Source organism: Tamandua tetradactyla, chromosome 2 (assembly GCF_023851605.1).
Source record: "Tamandua tetradactyla isolate mTamTet1 chromosome 2, mTamTet1.pri, whole genome shotgun sequence".
NCBI lineage: Eukaryota > Metazoa > Chordata > Mammalia > Pilosa > Myrmecophagidae > Tamandua > Tamandua tetradactyla.
Window position 1 is genome coordinate 81,989,845 of NC_135328.1, and position 20,355 is coordinate 82,010,199.

General features: G+C 33.1%; 2 protein-coding genes across 8 annotated transcripts in view; one reads left to right on the forward strand and one right to left on the reverse strand.

Annotated features, from left to right (window-relative positions):
• PSIP1 (PC4 and SRSF1 interacting protein 1) overlaps nucleotides 1-9,343 on the forward strand; it is a 31,013-nt gene extending 21,670 nt beyond the window's left edge. For 2 of the 6 annotated variants that reach the window (XM_077148132.1, XM_077148133.1), the window contains exons 9-16: nucleotides 879-1,104; nucleotides 1,941-2,059; nucleotides 4,625-4,680; nucleotides 5,319-5,389; nucleotides 5,607-5,708; nucleotides 5,816-6,029; nucleotides 7,127-7,238; nucleotides 8,003-9,343. In XM_077148132.1, coding sequence (XP_077004247.1) covers nucleotides 879-1,104; nucleotides 1,941-2,059; nucleotides 4,625-4,680; nucleotides 5,319-5,389; nucleotides 5,607-5,708; nucleotides 5,816-6,029; nucleotides 7,127-7,238; nucleotides 8,003-8,063 — 961 coding nt within the window. In that variant the 3' untranslated portion in view covers nucleotides 8,064-9,343. Of the gene's footprint in view, nucleotides 1-878; nucleotides 1,105-1,940; nucleotides 2,060-2,695; nucleotides 3,255-3,275; nucleotides 3,958-4,624; nucleotides 4,681-5,318; nucleotides 5,390-5,606; nucleotides 5,709-5,815; nucleotides 6,030-7,126; nucleotides 7,239-8,002 lie in introns of those variants that run through there. The other 4 variants (XM_077148137.1, XM_077148136.1, XM_077148134.1 and 1 more) reach the window with 4 other exon arrangements.
• Nucleotides 9,344-9,987: 644 nt separating this feature from the next.
• SNAPC3 (small nuclear RNA activating complex polypeptide 3) overlaps nucleotides 9,988-20,355 on the reverse strand; it is a 55,409-nt gene continuing 45,041 nt past the window's right edge. Inside the window, exons 8-10 of one of the 2 annotated variants that reach the window (XR_013170414.1) lie at nucleotides 14,317-14,424; nucleotides 12,069-12,678; nucleotides 9,988-11,377 (exon numbers count right to left, since the gene is read on the reverse strand). Coding sequence is in view for 1 of the 2 variants with exons in the window: in XM_077148138.1 (XP_077004253.1) it covers nucleotides 12,531-12,678; nucleotides 14,317-14,424 (256 nt within the window). In the remaining variant the exon portion in view is untranslated. The other variant, XM_077148138.1, reaches the window with a different exon arrangement.

Genomic DNA, 20,355 nt, shown 5'->3' on the forward strand with positions numbered 1-20,355 from the left:
ATTTGAAATTGAGATATTAGACTCATTTTTTGACCTTTTGCACTATCTTTTTCTCATTTGTCAAATGGAAGGAATTGGAATGAATGATCTGAGGTCCCTTCTAGCGCTCAGATTCGTTGCTTAATTGTGCAATGTGAAATTCTCCACTGTTTAGCTTTTAAAACAGTACACTCAAACTTCAATCACATTTCATGTATCTTTATAGGGATTGCTTTAGCTGAATAATACATCTGTTCTATCAAAAGTAATTATGTGGTCAGCATTGGTGTCATTTGTCCCTCTAGAGCCTATTATCATGACATAAATTCTCATATTTCTTCTGTACTAATAATTATAAATATCACTATCAAAATTAACGTTAGGATTGTTGACAATTTAGGTACTTTGTTTTATTGATATCTAGTCATGAACTATTTGATATTATGCGTAACTGGACATATATTTCAGCGTTCTGTGTATCAAGAAAGACCCTTTAGACTGAGTTGTAAATTACATATTTGATTACATTTCTGCAATTCTATTTTTGTTCCCTGTGTGACTCCTTTTTAAACATAATTGATTTTTAAACTCCACGAGACTCGGATCTTATCAATATTATAAGAACAGTGCCTTGACACATGAATTGTACTCGAATTATCTTTTGAGCACAGTCCTATTACCATAATTTAAAGCAAGAGAAATGAAAAAGAACTTATTGATTGGATGGTAAAGACACAATTTATTTTACTTTAAAGATGTTTTAAATTTGTCTTTAAATAAAGATTGAATTGTAACTTAATTGCTATCTAAAATACTTAGGTTGACTAAAGAGTTTGGTTGAGTAAGTGTTAATGAAACACAAAAGCTCGTTTTTTTCTTTGTTGCATTCTCTAAAATAGAGTAACTGAAGAAGACAAAAGTAAGAAAAAGGGGCAAGAGGAGAAACCTAAAAAACAGCTTAAAAAGGATGAAGAAGGCCAGAAGGAAGAAGATAAGCCAAGAAAAGAGCCAGATAAAAAAGAGGGGAAGAAAGAAGTTGAATCAAAAAGGAAAAATTTAGCTAAAGCAGGGGTTGCAACAACCTCTGATTCAGAAGAAGAAGGAGACGATCAAGAAGGTGAAAAGGTAGAAAGTATATGTACTAAATAAGCAGTAAAGTATTCTGTTTTTAAGTTTAAGTTCTTAATCTTTTACCTAGAAAATTTGTAGTATCTTTGTGAAAGTCTATAAATACAAAAAGTTGAACTGAGTTTAATTTTCTGAATAAACTTAATTAGCTCTATTAAAGTGGATATTTGAAACTTAACCTTTTCAGAATTATACAGTAATTAATATTATTTAATACATTTAATAACCTCACCAATCTAGAAAAAGTTAGGTGACAGAGATTAACCCTAATAGACTATCAGGTGTGATTATACATGTATTTTTGCTGTTTACCCCAGAGAAATTCTTGTCACTCTTCAGGCCTATATGCTAAGTGTATACTTTATCAGTGGTACTTAATTTATTTGGATACCATAGTTAAGCTATGTATCTTTTTTCTGTAGGAAAAAAAAATTTTTTACTTTATGACCTCAGAGAGCTATAAACCTAGGTTAAGAATCTTTGCTTCATTTTTATCTGATTTAATTCTTAAGCAAAAGGTTTCAATTGGGTAGATTAAGTCAGTGTGCTTTTTTAGTTAAGTGGGTATACAAGTCAAAATCATAGTGTGAAGACTTATAGCCTGAAATATTTTGTTTTAACCAGAAAACACCACTCCTACAGCAGGGCAGAAAATAGATTAAACCCATAATGTCACTGGAAAGTTAAATAACCAATATGTGTAATTTAGGCTTTTTTAAAAAGTGATTTAAATATTTGTTCCTTATAAAAATTCTAGTAGGTTTTTTCTCTCCCAAGATTGTAATTTTATAGTGTTAATTATTAACTCTTATTCTAATTCTCAAATAAAACAGAAGAGAAAAGGCGGAAGAAACTTTCAGGCCGCTCATAGAAGGAATATGATGAAAGGCCAGCATGAGAAAGAAGCAGCAGACAGAAAACGCAAACAAGAGGAACAAATGGAAACTGAGCAGTAAGTATTTTTTTATGCTATGTTTTGATTTTTTAAAGCTAGCATGACAGATTCAAACAATAGAATCTCATTTCCTCAACCTTATGAATTATGAAGCCTTTTGAAGAAGTGGTTTTTTCCCATATGTTAGAATAATCTTCAGTATATGATAACTATAGTTTAGGCTTCATTATTTTCTGAGTGGGAGGATGAACTTCACTCAGGTATCATTTGGTAAATTATTTAAAAAATTTAAACCGAAAGGGCAAATAGGAATTAACTGTTAATTGTGGCTTTGCAGAAAATTTATTCATTCTCTATTACTTACTTGTATCGTATATATTAAATATAGAAAGAGTAGTGATAATATAGTAGTGGAGAAAGAATGCAGCCAACCCGTTCTTTATTAATTATATCACCCGGCAGACCTCCCCAAAAGACCAGCAGAAATAACAAAAGCACAGTTGGGAACCCAGGAAGCCACTTAAAGTAAATCTAAAGGCTGACAGGGTTTATTTAAATATGTGCACTATAAATCAAGTTCAAAACTGTAAAGCTTTAGTATGTGGAGACAGTATGTAATTACCACTTGTGTATAGTGATAATTAGTGATTAGACTTTGTCCTTACATTACATTTGTTTCATATTTCTCTTTAGACTGTCACTTCTGAGTTCTTTTCTCTGAAAAGCTTTTCTTTCTTTGTAAGACGCATATTACATTGTTCTGATGAAACTTTTTGTTTTAAGTAAGGATGTGGTTTTAAAAACATGTTCTGAGTCACATAGTTAATGATGAGTAATGAAACTCTTCAAACTGTTCTTAAGTAATTTTGTACCTTTCTCTTTATATATTCGATCTGCTTTCTTAGTTGTCTGGAGGATATATAAACAGTTTCAGCTGCTTGAGGGAGTAATTTTAAAAATCAGAAATGTTATTCCCTCTAATCTGTTAGACTTTGACCACTTCTGCAAATATTTAAGTTATTTTTGTTACCTATCCTTTTCTGTCCTTTCAAATTGTTGGACTGTTGGTTTTAACTTTACTGTGCCCCCAAATTAAACATATAAAAATAGTTGTTACTTAGTAAATCTAGCCCAATCCTTCTTCAGTATCTCAAAGTTATCTTTTATGTATTTCAGTTTCTTTTTGAATGTCCTCCCAATGTAACGTTCTCAAATTCTAATATTTGTGTTTTCTTTCCTTCTCCTGTTATTACAAAACTTTGTACTTGGACAGTTTTGCTCTGTAAAGCATTTCAGATGCAACTTGTATGAAATGCATTATGCAAAATAAAGTTTATTGTATTGTATTCCCAGCCAAACAACATGTAATCTACAGTAATAAAAAATATATCTCATTTTGGGCTCAAAGCATTAATCCAGTTACTGAAAAGAGAATACAAGTGGAGCAAACAAGAGATGAAGATCTTGAGACAGACTCATTGGACTGAATTCCCCCTTACCCCCTTTGATGGAAGAATGTTCCAGATTCTAAATTGAGGACTTCAATATTAATGCATTACTGTGTTATGATTGTTAAAAATTCCTCTAAGGTATACACTACATTAAGGTTGGCCATCATTCCTGTTAAAGTTTTCTACCAAGCTTAAGTGAAGCTTTGTGTCTTTGAAAGTTATAACAAGCTCAGATGAAGAGTGGTGGATGTACATTATCATTTCATTTAGAAAATATAAATTCATTTTGTTTTGAAGCTAGGTATTAAACTGGAGTAGCTATTAAACCCCTGAGAATGGGGCAGTTGTGCCCTTCCCTTGATATTCCTTTGTTGTTTAATTCTTTAGAATCTTAATAATTGTTTTTTTTAATCCTGAGAGAGTATAAACAGTAGAGTTGTTAAGAAAAAAAAATGAAACTTGTAACCAAAATTTTAAAATAAAGGTTTTTTTTAAAAAAACAAATGGAATTTTAGAAATTTTTTTGTTATTGTCTATTTCAATTGGTTCACAATAAGACCCAAACTACAAGCCAAGGTACTAGAAATTTTTTTTGTGTGTGATTTATAGAAAAAAAGGTAACCTTTTCATTTGAAATGGTATGTAAATGTTATTGGATATCATTTGAGAGTTTGATATATTGACAAACATTTTTATAGATAGTTGTTATCCTAAAACAGTCTACTTTGAAACTAATTTCAACCCCTTCAATTATCTGCCCTTTGGAGATATAGGGAACACTGTTCTGTTTGGACATGCTTTTTAAAAATTATTGTGCTTTATAGGTAGTCTCTTCCTACCGTGGCCTTAGTCCACTGGCAACTATGAAATTATTCTTTTTAACATACTATCATTTAGTATTGGAAAGAAAATTTTACTACTGTGGTCTTTAAAAATTACTGTATCTGTGATGTCACTGAGAAAGTTATTTTAACTTGTGAGTTTTCCTTATATTCATACTAATACTGTGGCACTGCACAGTCTTTAAGAATTATAGTTAATTACTTGTGATCTAGACTTTTGGTTTATTTTTTTAAAATTCTATACTTTGACGTAAGGGATCATAGGCATTTTTTTGGTAATCGGTCACTAAATTCCAGCGTTTTGAAATATTTGTGTTAACATTTGATAGGCAGAATAAAGATGAAGGAAAGAAGCCAGAAGTTAAGAAAGTGGAGAAGAAGCGAGGTTAGTTATTTCACTTTCTAAGATGTACAAAATTATACATAGAGACAAAGGAAGTTCTACAGACACAGACTTTTCATGTGTTGTTTTGGAATCAGCTCATTTTATATGCCCATATCCCATAAATACACTATTTAAAATTAACAGATAAGGATTTAATCACATTGTATTTCAAGCATAATCAGGTTAACTTGCTAGGATTAATCTTTACTTTTTTTTTTTTAATCTTTACATTTTAATGCTCATTTAAGAAGTCCAATTTCTGTGGAAAAGCTGAACACTTTTCCCTGGTCTCATAGCGATTCTTTAATTTTGGTTACATGCGTAAAGTAAAGCAGGCACTTAAGGAATGGAGCAGTGGAGCTCATTATCAGATACAGCTTACGTTCAAACCAAATGTTAACTAGATGCTGATTTTGTGCTTAATGATGCACGTGGTCTTCCTTAACCAAATACTTAATATGGCAGATAACCTCTAGGCCTGACTTCTTACTGAATGTAGGGCTACTGTTTGTTTAAGTAAAGATTACTAAGGACATGAAAAAAATCCACCAATTCTTTCCACTATACTTTACTTAGATTACACAGAAATACTGGTTTTGGAAAACTATTTACTATCTTCCACATATTTTAATTTATAGAAACATCAATGGATTCTCGGCTTCAAAGGATACATGCTGAAATTAAAAATTCACTTAAAATTGATAATCTTGTAAGTGTTTAATATTTAATACCTCTTAAAGATACAGTACTGCTTTTATAGCTTCGTATTTAATTTCTCATGATTTTATATGAATGTGTACATTAAAGATAAGAGGGAGAGTTACTGGTTATTTTGTACTAAGTTTAAGATTTTGAAAGTAGTCTTATTTCAGGAATAGATAATATGTGTCATGATTAACCATTAATGAAATTGTTTTATCATGAAGGATGTGAACAGATGTATTGAGGCCTTGGATGAACTTGCTTCACTTCAGGTCACAATGCAACAGGCTCAGAAACACACAGAGATGATTACAACATTGAAAAAAGTAAGTGATCTCAAATAATGTAAATTTTTAAATTTCCTTTTTACCTCTCTTCATTAATAAATTAAACCATTGGGAAAGCAATTAAGAATGTATATTTGTTTTCTCAGATACGACGATTCAAAGTTAGTCAGGTTATCATGGAAAAATCTACTATGTTGTATAACAAGTTTAAGAACATGTTTTTGGTTGGTGAAGGAGATTCTGTGATCACACAAGTGCTGAATAAATCTCTTGCTGAACAAAGACAGCATGAGGAAGCAAATAAAACCAAAGATCAAGGGAAGAAAGGGCCAAACAAAAAGCTAGAAAAGGAACAAACAGGTATGTGGTAATAAATCTGAGGTCTGAATTTTACCTGTTCCCTGGCGCTGCTTTTAAATGGTTTTGATAAGATATTTATATCAATAAGATCTTAGAGCACTCAGTAATAACATGAGTAAAGAAAGAGCTCAACCCTAGCTTCTGCTTTTTTTAAGTTTAAAAATAGTAGTAGTTGTTAAATACTAGTAGTGCTTACTATTATTGCTATTTTCTTGTAAAATGACAGGAAATTTCTAACATATACAAAAGTGAAAAAGAATGAACTTACCATCTCCATTTTACCCAGCTTTGGCAATTATTAACTCATGATCACTGTTGTTTTAGTTCCCATCCACTTCTTCAGTGTCACCCGCTGAAGATTATTTTGAAACAAATCCCAGACATACCATTTATCCATAAAATTGTTCAGAATGTATCTTAAACACAATCACAGTACTAGCCACCCCCATTCCATGTAATCAGATATTTTAGCAGTAGCTGCTTAATCCAGAAACATACATTCCAAAGCAGTTAGATGTTCTATTCTCTGATTTATCTGAGAATGATTTAAGTCTCCTTAAAAGATGTGTTAATGAAATAAGACAGGAAAACCTTCATCTTTTACTTGGCAGCAGGGCACAAGATGGTGCCAATGAGGAAAACCTTTACTAGCTTTTGTTCTGAAATACCAATAATAATACAGAATTTATTCTGATTCACTTTGTTTTCTCTAAGAACTAGAATGACAATATGTTCTGAAGAGGTCTACCACCCTGTAGGCTTCCTGTTAAAAGTAACAGATGGAGTAGTCAGATTAATATTCTACTCATACATACATATACAGTAGAACTGCTTCTTACTGTGCCTTAGCTACCCAAAGGATTTTGGTAGTGTTAGGAGTTAACAAAATAGCTTTTAAAATGAAATTAATTCATTATTTTAAAAACATAGCATCAAAGCCCAATTGTTAGCTTCATGAGAGATTTAGGTTATGGAGTAATCTCAATTACTATATTAAATATTGACAGTTTTGGGTATTCTTAATTTTGAGAGGTCATCTTAAAGTATAATTTTATAAAAAAGTCATAACCTTTTTTACTATTGCAACCCTTCTAAAGGTTCAAAGACTCTAAATGGAGGATCTGATGCTCAAGAGAGTAATCAGCCACAGCATAATGGAGATAGCAACGAAGAAAGCAAAGACAGCCATGAGGCCGGCACTAAGAAAAAGTAAGGACAGGTTTTAGTACATCTGTGTTTTTTAACATATCTTGATCATTTAATTTCTAAATTCAGAAAGCAAGGTAAGAATGTTAAAAAAAAAAAAAATTGTAACTAATCCGCCACTGTATTCAAGGCAATGGAGTGAGGTTGAAAGCATGATGGGAAAGCCTGGTTTTAAAAAAAACTGTTCTTCTCTGGACTTCTTTTCCTGATATACCTTTACAATTGTTTTCCAGCTTTCCTAAATTGTAACAAGGGGATGGTGACACGTTAAAAATTTGATCTAGAACATAAGGCTCCTGTTGTGCTGTTATACCATATCAGTATGGAACTGCAGAATCAAGTATTGGTTTGTTCTGCCATATATGTGAAGGATTTGAAATCAAACATCACTTCTAATCCTGGAACTTAGGGAAATATCTGTGTACATGTCCTCCTCTTTTTATGAAGGCTTATAATATGTTTGTATTGATAGGCAATGTTTTTTCACTCCTTAAGGAGAACTTAACTAAAAGAGTTGGAAAGGAAGGGAAAGGTCTGGGGCTGTGATAAGAATGGACTCCCTCTGTTTGAGCTGCATATTATTTTTGAAAATAGGCACAACAAGGTAAAACAAAATTTTGAACAAGAGGAAATAATAACAATCTTTGGTGATTTGAAAAAAATATATTATGTTTAGATTAAATTCTTTCCAAACCCACCCACCCCCCAACCCCTAAGGAAAGAAACTCTAATTCCATTTATTGCCCTTTTCATTTCTCTTATTTTAGACCATCCAGTGAAGAGAGAGAGACTGAAATATCTCTGAAGGATTCTTCACTAGATAACTAGGTTGGCATACCTAGAATATGAAGAACATTTGGGAAGTTTGTAATGGTTTTCATTTGAATTATTTAGACTGCTGAAAGTTTTAAATTTTTATAAGCATTTTGATGTTAAAAACTTGTTTTAAGGGAGAAAAATCCCATTATCTTTGTTTAAAAGTAAACATTGCTACTTGTCTTTGTGCAGTATTAACAGCTACATTATACAGTAAACGTGGGAAAAACCCATTTAGAAAATGTTAAACTGCTTTTCCAGACATTATGGTTGTAGCATTTTTCCAATTAGTGTGTGTATGTTAATGTGTAATTGATAGTAGGAAAAGGTAACATTTTAAAAACTGCTACTTATATAAATCTTTCCTCTTTTCCCAAATACCGTGGTTTTTTGTGCATAGTTTTTACAAATCTTGTATTTACCTATCTTTTCAGTGTCTGTGGGTTTTTGTATAAGTTGAGCATTTTTATGGTGGATAAAATGTTACTTCTATACAAGTACTCACTCATTCCTTTTATCAAAAGTTAATTTTAATCTCACGGTCTACATTGTACAACATTACCCGGCTTCTTTGTAACAATGTGTGGTCTTGTATGCCTTTTTGTATGACAGCTAGATACCCAACTAAAGTTGAACTGGCAATTCTGTGAGGTACAAAACTTGTGATAATTTTTAAAGATAATTTAGTTTTGTGATGGGAATCCAGTGGAATCACATGACAGTCCTGCAGAAAGCAGAATGGGTTATAAATAGGAATGAATCTGGCTTCAGGGTTATCAACACTTAACCATCGAAGATCCTTTATAAGTATTAGTAATTAAAGATCAAGAATTAAAAGATGAAAGTTTATTTCTGAGAAATGCCTCAAGTTTCTCAGTTAAAAAAAAATTCAATGGATGATACTTGTGCAGTAAATATAAGTAAAAACTGTATAAGGAAACTAGACTATTTGAAAACATGGCTGTATTAGAAGGGAATTTTCATTTTTCTATATAATATGTGTGAGAAAATAGCAAAGAGTGACAAAATTGCAAAGTTGTTTCATGAGTCACTAAGTACTGTGATATTCTGTGTATTCACATACATGGACTTAAATCAGTGCGAACAAATGTTAACAAAATTAAAGGGTAGATACTAAGACATTTTGAGTATTAGGTCAGTTCCTGTTTTTCAATAACTAAAAGACACTTCCACATTTTGAAACTATGTGGGAAAACGACTTATCACAAAGTAGAGTTATACCTGAGGCCAGTGGTTTCTAAGTTGCCAATAAAAAAACTTTGTGTCACATGCATTGCCTCATGGGTAATTGTTTTAATATAATTTCAATTTCAGTAATTGGGTTTTTGGTTTTGAGGAGCCTTACAATGGAACTAAGGCCCACTGTTTTAAGGGAATTCTGCTATATTATTTAAACCAGTCATTTTGGATATGGACAAGATTTATTCTAGTTAAGCCACAGTGTCAACCTGGAAACTTGTTTTGATTAGAGAATTTTTTTTCTATTAAATTTTACTAGTAAATTACTTCTTGGCTATTTACAGGAGCAAGTGATGGAATTATGTCTAGTTTACATGATTTACCCTGCTTTAACCAGGTGATACATGTTGTGTTAAAGCAGTTACCTTGTTTTTCATCTTAACCCTCATGTCAAGAAATATCTGTCAAACAGTGATTCACAGATAACTACCATACCAGACTCTGGAATTCCACAAATTTTACTGGATAACATTTTTAAAAGTAAAATATTCATGACCCAGCAAAACCAGCTGTTAATTTTCTCAGCTACTTGGAGAAATTTCAGATTGATTGAAGTTGACTGTAACTCTGTATGTAGCAAATACATGACCTTGAAAGTTAAGCCTTATAATAGCCATTAAAACCACAAAATTTAAACAGATGAACGATTTTACAGTTTTTGCTGATAACACTGGTCTAATATACTAAACTTGGATGTAATCCACATACACTTACCTCGTGAAAGATGTTAGCTCAAGAATTAGGTCTGCCATTTAATCCTAATCCTGTAGAAAAGTAAAGGCTTTTATAGGGCTCTGTGAGGGCTTTGCTAACAATCTATTTTATACAATTGGCTAGAGAAAGGACAATCTATTGGAAACAGCAAACCCATTATTATTAAACCTTCAAAAAAAATGAAGAAAGTGCTATACACAGCACAAATTATAAACACATTTGTGCTGTGTAATTCTCCAACCTTAGAAATGACTGATTTTTCTCCTAATCAAATCACAATGTCTAATTTTCCTTAAAGCCTGAAAAAGATGTTTAAATGGCTTTTCTCTATTCAGTGATTGTGTACCTATGTATCCACTATCCTATCAAAATCTAATTCATCTCTAACTGCACAGCATCTTGATAATTCCTATTTTCATATTTGCCTCTCTTAGATAAAATACTGTATGTAACATAACTGCTTAATAGATTGAAATATGCAAATAAGAAAAACTGTCTGCTCAGAATGTCTTAGATTAAGGATTATAGCTGCAAAATACACAAACGTAGGAATTTTGATTTGAACTTGTTGGGAGACAGACTAATGTGTAATACACAACAATGGCCAAATCTGGGAGTGACCTGTTACCTTTTCCTCTGTTTCACCAGAAATCAGCACTAAAAAGGTAATATCTGAGCCTTTGTAACTTTGGTGAAAAAGTCAAAATGAAAAACCAGCACCATAATATTCTCAAAACCTGATAAAACTATTTAGTGGCAGAAAAGAAATTTTAAGTGACATTTTCTTATTTGTCCACTAAAATAAACTGACTGACTGGCACGACACATGGAGTAATATATTAGAATAATTCACTTGCTGAAATTTCCTGTTGTGACTATGAAATGATGAAAATGAAGAAAAGTTCACAGACCCTTGCATATTGTGAGACCTACAAGGAATTAAAATGAAGCAATAAAATGGCGTTTTTACCTGCAGACTTACTTTTTAATCTATGGTTTTCCAGCAGATTTTTCAATCTGCTTAATGTTAGCACCATTACATATAAGAAAGCAAAATTTAAGGTACAACATAAACCAGCCATGGAGGGATCTCTTAATTCTGTATTTTTCCCCTCCTGTACTGATTGAATCAGTGAACGAAAACACGCCTAGACATACCAGAAACAGGTGCTTGGCATCTCCTCACCAACGGACTTAATTGGAAATGTGACATTTAAATCCATAAAACATATTTCACTGCCAGTCTTTTAAACACAAGGATATATAGGCTTCATCAGTTTTTGCTTTATATTGTAAAATTATTTTCTTAGCCATCCAGAGAAATGTGGAATTCAGCTGAATTTAAATATAACCTAGAAGAGAGAAAATGAAGCTTAAATATGACATTTAAAATGAAGTATTTTATTAGCATTCCATAGGAAAAAAATTCCACCCCAAAATAAAAGATTTCCAGAAAATATTTCAATATGGATAGCTATAATTTTTTCTGATGATCTAGGCCTCAGAAATTATTTTAAAATTTCTCTTTGGCTTATAAGGAAAAGAGTACATAATTTAGGAATGTCATAGGGGCCAGAACTATGGAAGAGTTTGGCCAGAAAAACTGTTGTATTTCCATGTTTTGGAAATTGTGCTAATTGCAAAAGAATAATAAATGAGATAGAGTTAGCAAGCTACAGGATTTGCTTTCCCTTTATCTAATGATTATATTACCTAAAACCTGCTAATTTCATTTTATCATCATAAAAGTATTAAATTGACATACATTTAGTGTTTGTGATCCACAAAATATTCTGGTCAAGATATAAAGTTTCAATTTAGTGGTTACTTCTGTGAGGGCATGCCTACATTTGTGCAGTTAATTTAACAGTCTCTTCAAATGTCTAGTGTATCTGTCTCTATGGGGGGAAAAAACTAATATCACAGAAGAGCCACTAAAAGATTAAATTAAACAACAGCTATTTTTAATCTTATATCTATTAAATAATTTACTCTGCTTAACTTCTCCCTAATTCCTATTACAGATATTTCAAGGGTCTTTACCTTGGAAGCCTTATGGTACAAGGTATAGCTCTCAAATCCTTCAAAGAATTTCAATGCACTTCCACCACTTGATGAGTCATTAACTGAATTCTAACTTTAGCAAAAAACATTCTGGACAGTTAGAATAGTTGAGCCACAGGCTGGGAGAAAAGAATCAAAATACATATATCTGACAAAGGACTTGTGTTCAGTAAAGATAAAGCACCCCTACAAATCAGTAATAAAAAGATAACTCACTTTAAAACTGGTCAAAAAGAACTCTGAATAAAAAAACACTTAGTAAATAATACTGAATAATTTACTATATAGTTTTTAAACATTTAAATACAACCAAGTAGGTTATTTTTGTAGCTTTGCCTAACTGTTCTAAGTTTTTCATGTTCCTAGGTAGCAGTTCTTGGAAATAATAATTCAACAGGACAATTATTTCACAAGGGTTCAGTTTTGTTCTTGTTGTTATCCTTAATTAAAAGTTCCAGGATCAACGTAAGGATAAGCAAGGAATTCCCCCAGTTTGTTGCCTTCTGAATCATAGTGGAGCATTCGGAAGCAAACATCACAAAAGAAACATGGATCCTCTGGTGCAAAACTGTCATTATTCGTCACCCATCTGTAGGTTTTAAAAAAGGATGTACATCATTACAATCAAGTTTTTCATGCTGTTAATGTGTCCTAAAGTTATAACTTTAGTAAACTTGGCCACTACTGCCTCATCATCCTTTAATACATTATAGTCCTTTATATTATTTTGCACACATATGTAAAGATATATCATTATCAATAGTCTATAAGACAAAAGGCACCTAACTAAGAAACACTGCAGAATGTGTTTTTCTGAAAGACTTGCCCTTAAAAGATACAGAGAAAAAAATCTGTAAGAAATTATAGTAAAGTATCATCCAAATGTTATCACATACCTCTTCTCCAATAACTGTTAATATGAACATAGTTATTTTTCGCTAGGTGACCGTTAAAAAAAACATAATTAAAATTAGATGCTAAGAATCTGACATGTTTGCGTAATTTATCTTTTTAACTTGTAAATCAGTACTGGTTAATTTGAAAGCTCTAGCTGTTTAAACTAGGATTCAGAATAAAAATGTTATCTAGAATGTACGCAATGGAAGTAGGGGCAACATTTTATCCAGCTGAACGTTTTGGGCCTAATATGTTACTTGCCATAGTTAAGAAAATGCTGGGTTTTTTTTTTTGCTTATCAGACTTTTGCACTCATGGCATGTTTGCTTATTCATAATATTCCCTGACATTAATTTTTATTTGATTTACCAAATTTTTCTATTATTTAGAAAAGCATTTTATGGTGGAGAAATCAAAACAAACTTAAGATACTAAATTCTTCATTGTTCCTGAGTGGCTTTCAAGCTTTCTTGACTGATACACAGTAAGAAATACCTTGTAATCTAAACATGGAGAATTACAAAAATTATGAAGCTGTATTTGATCTTATTCTGTGTGAAGTGCTGTGATATTTTTTTCATTTGAGGGGAAGAAGATATAAGATGAAATTGTTTATGTAAACTGAAGAAGCAGAAAAAAAAAGGGCTCTCTATTGATATCACTACATTACTGCATCAACTCTGAAATCTGACTGCTAGGTTAAATTATATACCCCTAAAAAACATGTTCTTAATCTTAACTTGCATTCCTGTGGGTGTGGACTTTTAAACACACCCTCTTGAAGAGGTTTTTAGTTAAGGTGTGGCCCAACAGAATGAGGGTAGGTACTAGTGCAGAGTACTGGAGGTCTTAAAAAGAGATCCCAAAGTCACAGAAGCTAGAAAGGAAAGGATATTGCCATGTAACAGGACAAGGAATTCCAAGGATTGCCAGCAGCCAGCACTACAGAACATTACAGATTTCAGGGAGAAAACAAACCTTGATGGTATCTTGATTTTGGATTTCTAGTCTCAAAACTACAAGCCAATAATTTTCTGTTATTTAAGCCAAAATCAGTTTGTGGTATGTCTGATAGGCACTCAGCCAACTAAACACTGACCTACCCGTGCACTTTTGTTATAAATGATAACACATTTCCTTACTGTTTAAAAAATGCTGGTTGTAACCCACTATAATGATTATGCAGCACTTAACTAACTATATAAAACTTATTATGTGCATCCTGAAGTGCAAATCCTCTGATGTGAATTAGAAAAGAACTGAAATACCAAAAGTTAAAAATACCTGATTATTGAAACCAGTACTTCTCAAATAAAAGGATATCACTTACCTGGCAGTGTACATCTTACAAACAAAACATTTCCTGGTCCATAGCCAGTGCTTCTTGATAAGAAGTGGATAAAGTGTCCTATCCAAGCAGTCATCACAATGCACAAGCCTTTTATAAGTGAGAAAATAAATTAAAATATTAAAGTACAAGTTTTTGTAATCTGTAAAGAATTTAAAATATATCTGTATCTCAACATTAGTTACAATATAATCTATTTGTTAGTATTCCTAGGTTAAATATTATTTGTTATAATATGGCTTTTTGTTTGCTGTACCCTTTATTAAAATCTAAATCTGGTTCTTGGTGTAGTATAATTTGATAGGATTTTATGATAGGATTTTATGATTTAGGTGTCAGAATTAGGAAATTTTTCAGTTTTAAGAAATTGTAAGTGGAAGTCATGCTCTACTCTATATCCCCCTATTCAGCTGCATGACTTTGGGTAAATTCTTTAACTGTGCTGGACCTCAGATTCATCTGAAAAATGAAGGGATTGAACAAGATTATTCTGAGAGTCCCTGCCAATTTTAAATAGGAAAAAAACAGCAGTATGCCATAAAAAAAACAGCAGTATGCCATAAAAAAAACAGCAGTATGCCATAAAAAAAACAGCAGTATGCCATAAAAAAAAAAGATTATTAAACTTTTGACAAGTGGTAGTGAGAAATGACACTAAACAATTAAAGCTGCCTATAAAATGAAAATGTCTTGTAGTCTAAACTATTTCAAAAAAACTTATTTTGAAACAGTTTCAAACTTACAGGACAGTTGCAAATATAAAGAACTCCAACATACCTCCCCTCACCCCTCAGATAACTAAATCCACCAACTCTTTTATTTTTTTTATTATGATCATTCCATTCTACCTATATAATCAGTAATTCATAATATCACCACACAGTTGCATATTCATCATCAGGATCATTTCTTAGAACATTTGCATGCATCAATTCAGAAAAAGAAATAAAAAGACAACAGAAAAAAATTCATACATACCATACCCTTACCCCTCCCTTTCATTGATCACTAGCATTTCAATCTAAATTTATTTTAACATTTGTTCCCCCTATTATTTATTTTTATTCCATTTGCTTTACTCTGATTTTTTTTTCTTTTTGATAAAATTTATATTTAGAATGGGTGATTTTAATTAGTAAACAAACAAAAACATAGATGCCAAAGATGCAGCTCAGCTCTACAGACTACAGTTTTGGGGGTTGGGACCAGGCTGTTGAAATGTTACAGGTTTAGCGCCGCCCCACCACCACCACTAAAAATATTGCTTATGTGGTATCATTTACTGTACTATGAGGATATAACTTTAATACCCCGAACCAGAGAACTGTATTGGGGAGGTGGGAAGGATATCTTCTACTTTTTTGTTTTCTCTATAGTTCCCAGCTCAGAAAAGTTCCCTAATATTTGTTTTTGAGAGTGAAAAAAAAAGGAGATAGAGGTATCTATCTACAAGGTAGATAAAAGGAGCATCGGACACAAGGTTTTCACAATCACACAGTCACACTGTGAAGCTGTATCATTATACAACCATCTTCAAGAAACCTGGCTACTGGAACACAGCTCTACATTTTCAGGTAATTCCCTCCAGCCTCCCCATTATATCTTGACTAACACGGTGATATCTATTTAATGCATAAGAATAACCTCGACTCTGTTTGGAATCTCTCAGCCACTGACACTTTATTTTGTCTCATTTCACTCTTTCCCCTTCTGGTCAAGGTTTTCTCAATCCCTTGATGCTGAGTCCCAGCTCATTCTAGGTAAATCAACCAACTCTTCACATTTTTTTCACATTTGCCCTATCATTCCAGCTACCTACCTAGTTATCTATCTAACTTGCTATTTTCTATACATTTTATAATAGGATATATACATTGAGCTGCTTGAACACTTCATGCGTCCATGTACAGAGAACAAAGATATTCACTTTGGAGGTTATATAAGTTCAAGCAATTTAAAATTGATACAAAGCTTAGAATCTCTATTACAGTTTTTTCATACATCCCAACAATGTCCTTTTGGGCCTTTTCTCCATTATGAGTTCAAGTACGGGGTCATGTATTGCATTTAACTGTAATTTTCTCTTCAGTTGCTTGCTCTTTTTTCTTAATAGTGGAAACATACACAACTAAAACTTTCCCATCTCAACCGCTCCCAAGCATGCCATTCAGCGGGATTAATCACATCCACAATGTTACACTACCATCACTACCAACTGTTACCAAAACTTTCCCATCACCCCAAACAAAAACCTTGTACTCATTTTGCATTAACTTCTCCCATTGCTCCTGCTCCCCACCCCTGATCACCAGTACTCTGCCACCAGTACTCCGCCTTTATGAGTTTGCATATTCTAGTAATAAGATCATATGTTATTTGTCCTTTTGTGTTTGGTTTATTTCACTCAATGTGGTATCAAGCTTCATCCATGTTGTAGCATCTATACTACTTTAAAAAATTCCTTAGAAAAGTTCCACGTTGCAAACTATCAGTAACTAAACTGGAAGTTGCCTTGAGTTGAAGGGTCTTGTTTTATCCTTCAGCCTGAGAACGACACTTGCAAAGCAATGCTTATACTACAAGCAGCATAAGGAAACTAAGGATCAGCAGAGAACAGTGGATCATCTTTCTTCTTATACTTAGAGGCACATTCCCCCTCATTTGAGTGGAAGAGCAAGCATAATAACCTATATAAAATTTAAATAAAACACTATCAAAGAAATAAACTGTACATACTTCTAAAAGTCATGAATATGAGGCTTATAACTGCTCTTCTGGCTCCCCAATTATTCTTCCTTAGGGACAGTGGTTTTCTATTAACTATTTCTGTAAACTTTACCTGCTTACCAACCCTCCAGAGAACTACAATTTTCACTAAATGATGTTTAAATTATGCCCATTTAATACTAATCTTCTTGAGCTGAAGCTATGATTAGTGTCATTTAATTTTATCTGGTAACACTTTGTTTTCTAGCTACTAATTCATGTTTGAATTTGCTGAATTTTCAATGTGCCTATCACTAGTTGTTTCTTTCAGAATGGTAAATATCCTCTCAGTATCAGTGCTGAGTATCAGACCCCCACCAATCTGTGGGGTCCATTAGTTCTGTTTTCCCTTGGAGATATCCTTCCTGAGTCCTCCCCAATTACCTGCTCCCACCTCTGAACCAGTTTTTTCTCTACCATTCTGGGACCTCCCCTTTATATCTACTGTCTATTCTGTGTATCATCTCAGTTCTTTGTCTTGGTTTACTTTTTGTGTGAAGTACTTCCTCTGGCAGCTTCTTGAGTATAGGAGATTGGAGGCAAATTTTTGGAGACTTGTCACTTGAATATGGAAACCTCAGTTAAAAAGCTTTTCAGAATTTTGAAGATGCTTCTCTATTGTCTTTTAGTTTCTAGTGTTGTATTAAAAAATCTAATATTATTCTGATTGTGGACTTGGTTTTTTCTGTAACAGTTATTAGGCCTAGTTTTTCTCTGAAAGCTTTTAAGATCTTTTTATCTAGTTAGGCAATTTTTATTCATTGCACTGAGCACCCATAATTTTAATAGGGAGACCTAAGTTCTCATTTATTGGAAATCAAGTTTTTTTTATTACTTTATTATGGAATTTTCAAATATACACAAATTAGAGAGACTATTATAATTAATTCCCCCAAACTCATCACACATCTTCAGTACTTATAAACTATCCCTTTACCTGTGTCCTGCTCCCCACCTCTGACTGAATTATTTTGAAGCAAATCCAAGGTGTTATTTCATTCATAAATACTTGATTTTGTGTCTCAAAAGATCAAGGACATAAAAACATTATCATACATTTAAAAATTAAAAACAATTCTTCAATATTTCCTAATAATCAATGTTCCAGTTTTTCCCAATTACCTCACAAAAGCTTTTGCTGTTTATTAGAATCAGGTCTATACATAGAATTTGACAGGTATGTCTCTAAAGACTTAATCTATGTTTCCCCTTCCTTTAGAAACAAAACAGAAAACCCTGCAATGTATTAAAGAAACCAGATCAATTTTCTGGTATGGCAGATTGTCTCACATTTTGAATTTTGTCAATTGCATCCCTGTAATATAGTTTATCCTCCTATGTAATGTAGTTTATATGTTCCTGTATTTCCCATAGCCATTATAAATTGGTGATTAGAAGCCTGATTTGTTTACCAAAAATTTCTGCACCACTTCAAAAAGCGCATAATGGCCTTCCAATTAACAAAATGTTGGCAAAGACCCTTCAGGATTACCCAAGAATCTTTGAATATCTAAAAACTAATAGCCATCTTCCTCAAAACTCCTGAAACATAGAATTACAGTGACTGTTGAGTCAGTAAATCAAGAAAATGCAGCTTGAAAGACAGAAGAAGTTCCCAGTGTTGTGTGGACTGAGACTGAACTCCCACTATGGGTCCCTGGCCCTGTTTGGGAGGGAGCAAAATCACTCCTATGTACATAATGGGGTGCCTGTATGTCAGTGCCAGTCTATCAGATGGAACCCTGAAGGACTGAACCAGGAAATGTGTCTCTGGCTTATCCTCCCAGAACCTACCTAGCAGGCAGAAGCAGCTTGCCAACAGCTGAAGCAGTGTAAGAGACAAATAAGTAAAAGCTGCTTAGGGCAAAAGATTACCAGCTTTAAGACATACAACAGAGCTCCCTGGAGCAGAGTGGGGAGGGTATCGTTTCAAAGGGCCATTCTCATCCCTACAAACAGGAAATTAACACTAGGAGTGAGCACAAGTCTTGGACAAGACCTATGCTCAAAAAAGATGGAGAAGACCCTGCAGTTCATTTTCTCCTTGGACTGATCTTGATAGGAGGAATAAATAAGAACAAGAGCTAGTGCACAGCCATTGGCAAAGACTGTGAAAGGTGTTTTTTTGTTTTGTTTTTTGCATTGGTCTGTTTTTGTTAGTTCCTAGTACTCAAGAAATCTCTTGACACATCGCTAGTTGGATATAACTTAAAAACAGCGCAGAGATGAAATTCCAGAGGTAATACACTGAAAGTATTAAAATATACATGTTATGTACATGGGAGCTTCAATAAGACTGAGTTCCAAATTCGCATCAGAAATTACAGAAGAAAGAAGGCAAAGAAAACAATTGCCAATCAAGGACTTTATATGTGATGAGGCTGTCTTTCAAGGAGGGAGAGATTACGAAACTCCCAGATAAAGAAAAACTGAGTTGTCACCAAGAGACTTGCCCTACAAGCAACGCTAAAGGGAGGTCTTTAGACTGAAAGGCAAGGATTTTAAACAGTGGATCAAAGAAGATAAATAAGGACCCTCCAGGAGAGGTAATCATATGGTAATTATAAATGCCCATACTACTGAATTTTTTTTTTTTTACTTTTTTATTGTCTTGTATAACATATATACAAAGCAAAGAATAAAAAAAAGCAATAATTTTCAACACACTCTTCAAGAAGTAGTTACAGAACAGATCCCAGAGTTTGTCATGGGCTACCACATGATTCTCTCAGATTTTTCCTTCTAGCTGCTCAAGAATATAGGAGGCCAGAAGGCTTAAACAATTTTTTTATCACCAGAATTGACTTTTTTCTTTTTTTGTGAAAAATAACATATCTACAAAAAAGTAATAAATTTCAAAGCACAGCACCATAATTAGTTGTTGAACAGATTTCAGAGTTTAACATGGGTTACAATTTCACAGTTTTAGGTTTTTACTTCTAGCTGCTCTAAGATACTAGAGACTAAAAGAGACACCAATGTATGATTCAGCAATCATATTCATTTGTTAAATACTATCTTTTCTGTATACTTCTACCAGCACCTTTGATCTTTCTATCCCTGTCTTTAGGGGTGTTTGGGCTATGGCCATTCTAACTTCTTCATGTTGGAAGGGGCTGTCGACAGTATGAAGCAGGGAGATGCAACTAGCTGATGTTGTAGAGAGGCTGGGCCCTCTAGGTTTCAGGACTTCTCTGGACTAGGGACCCATCTGGAGGTTGTAGGCTTCTAGTGCATGGAACCCTTGTAGACTCT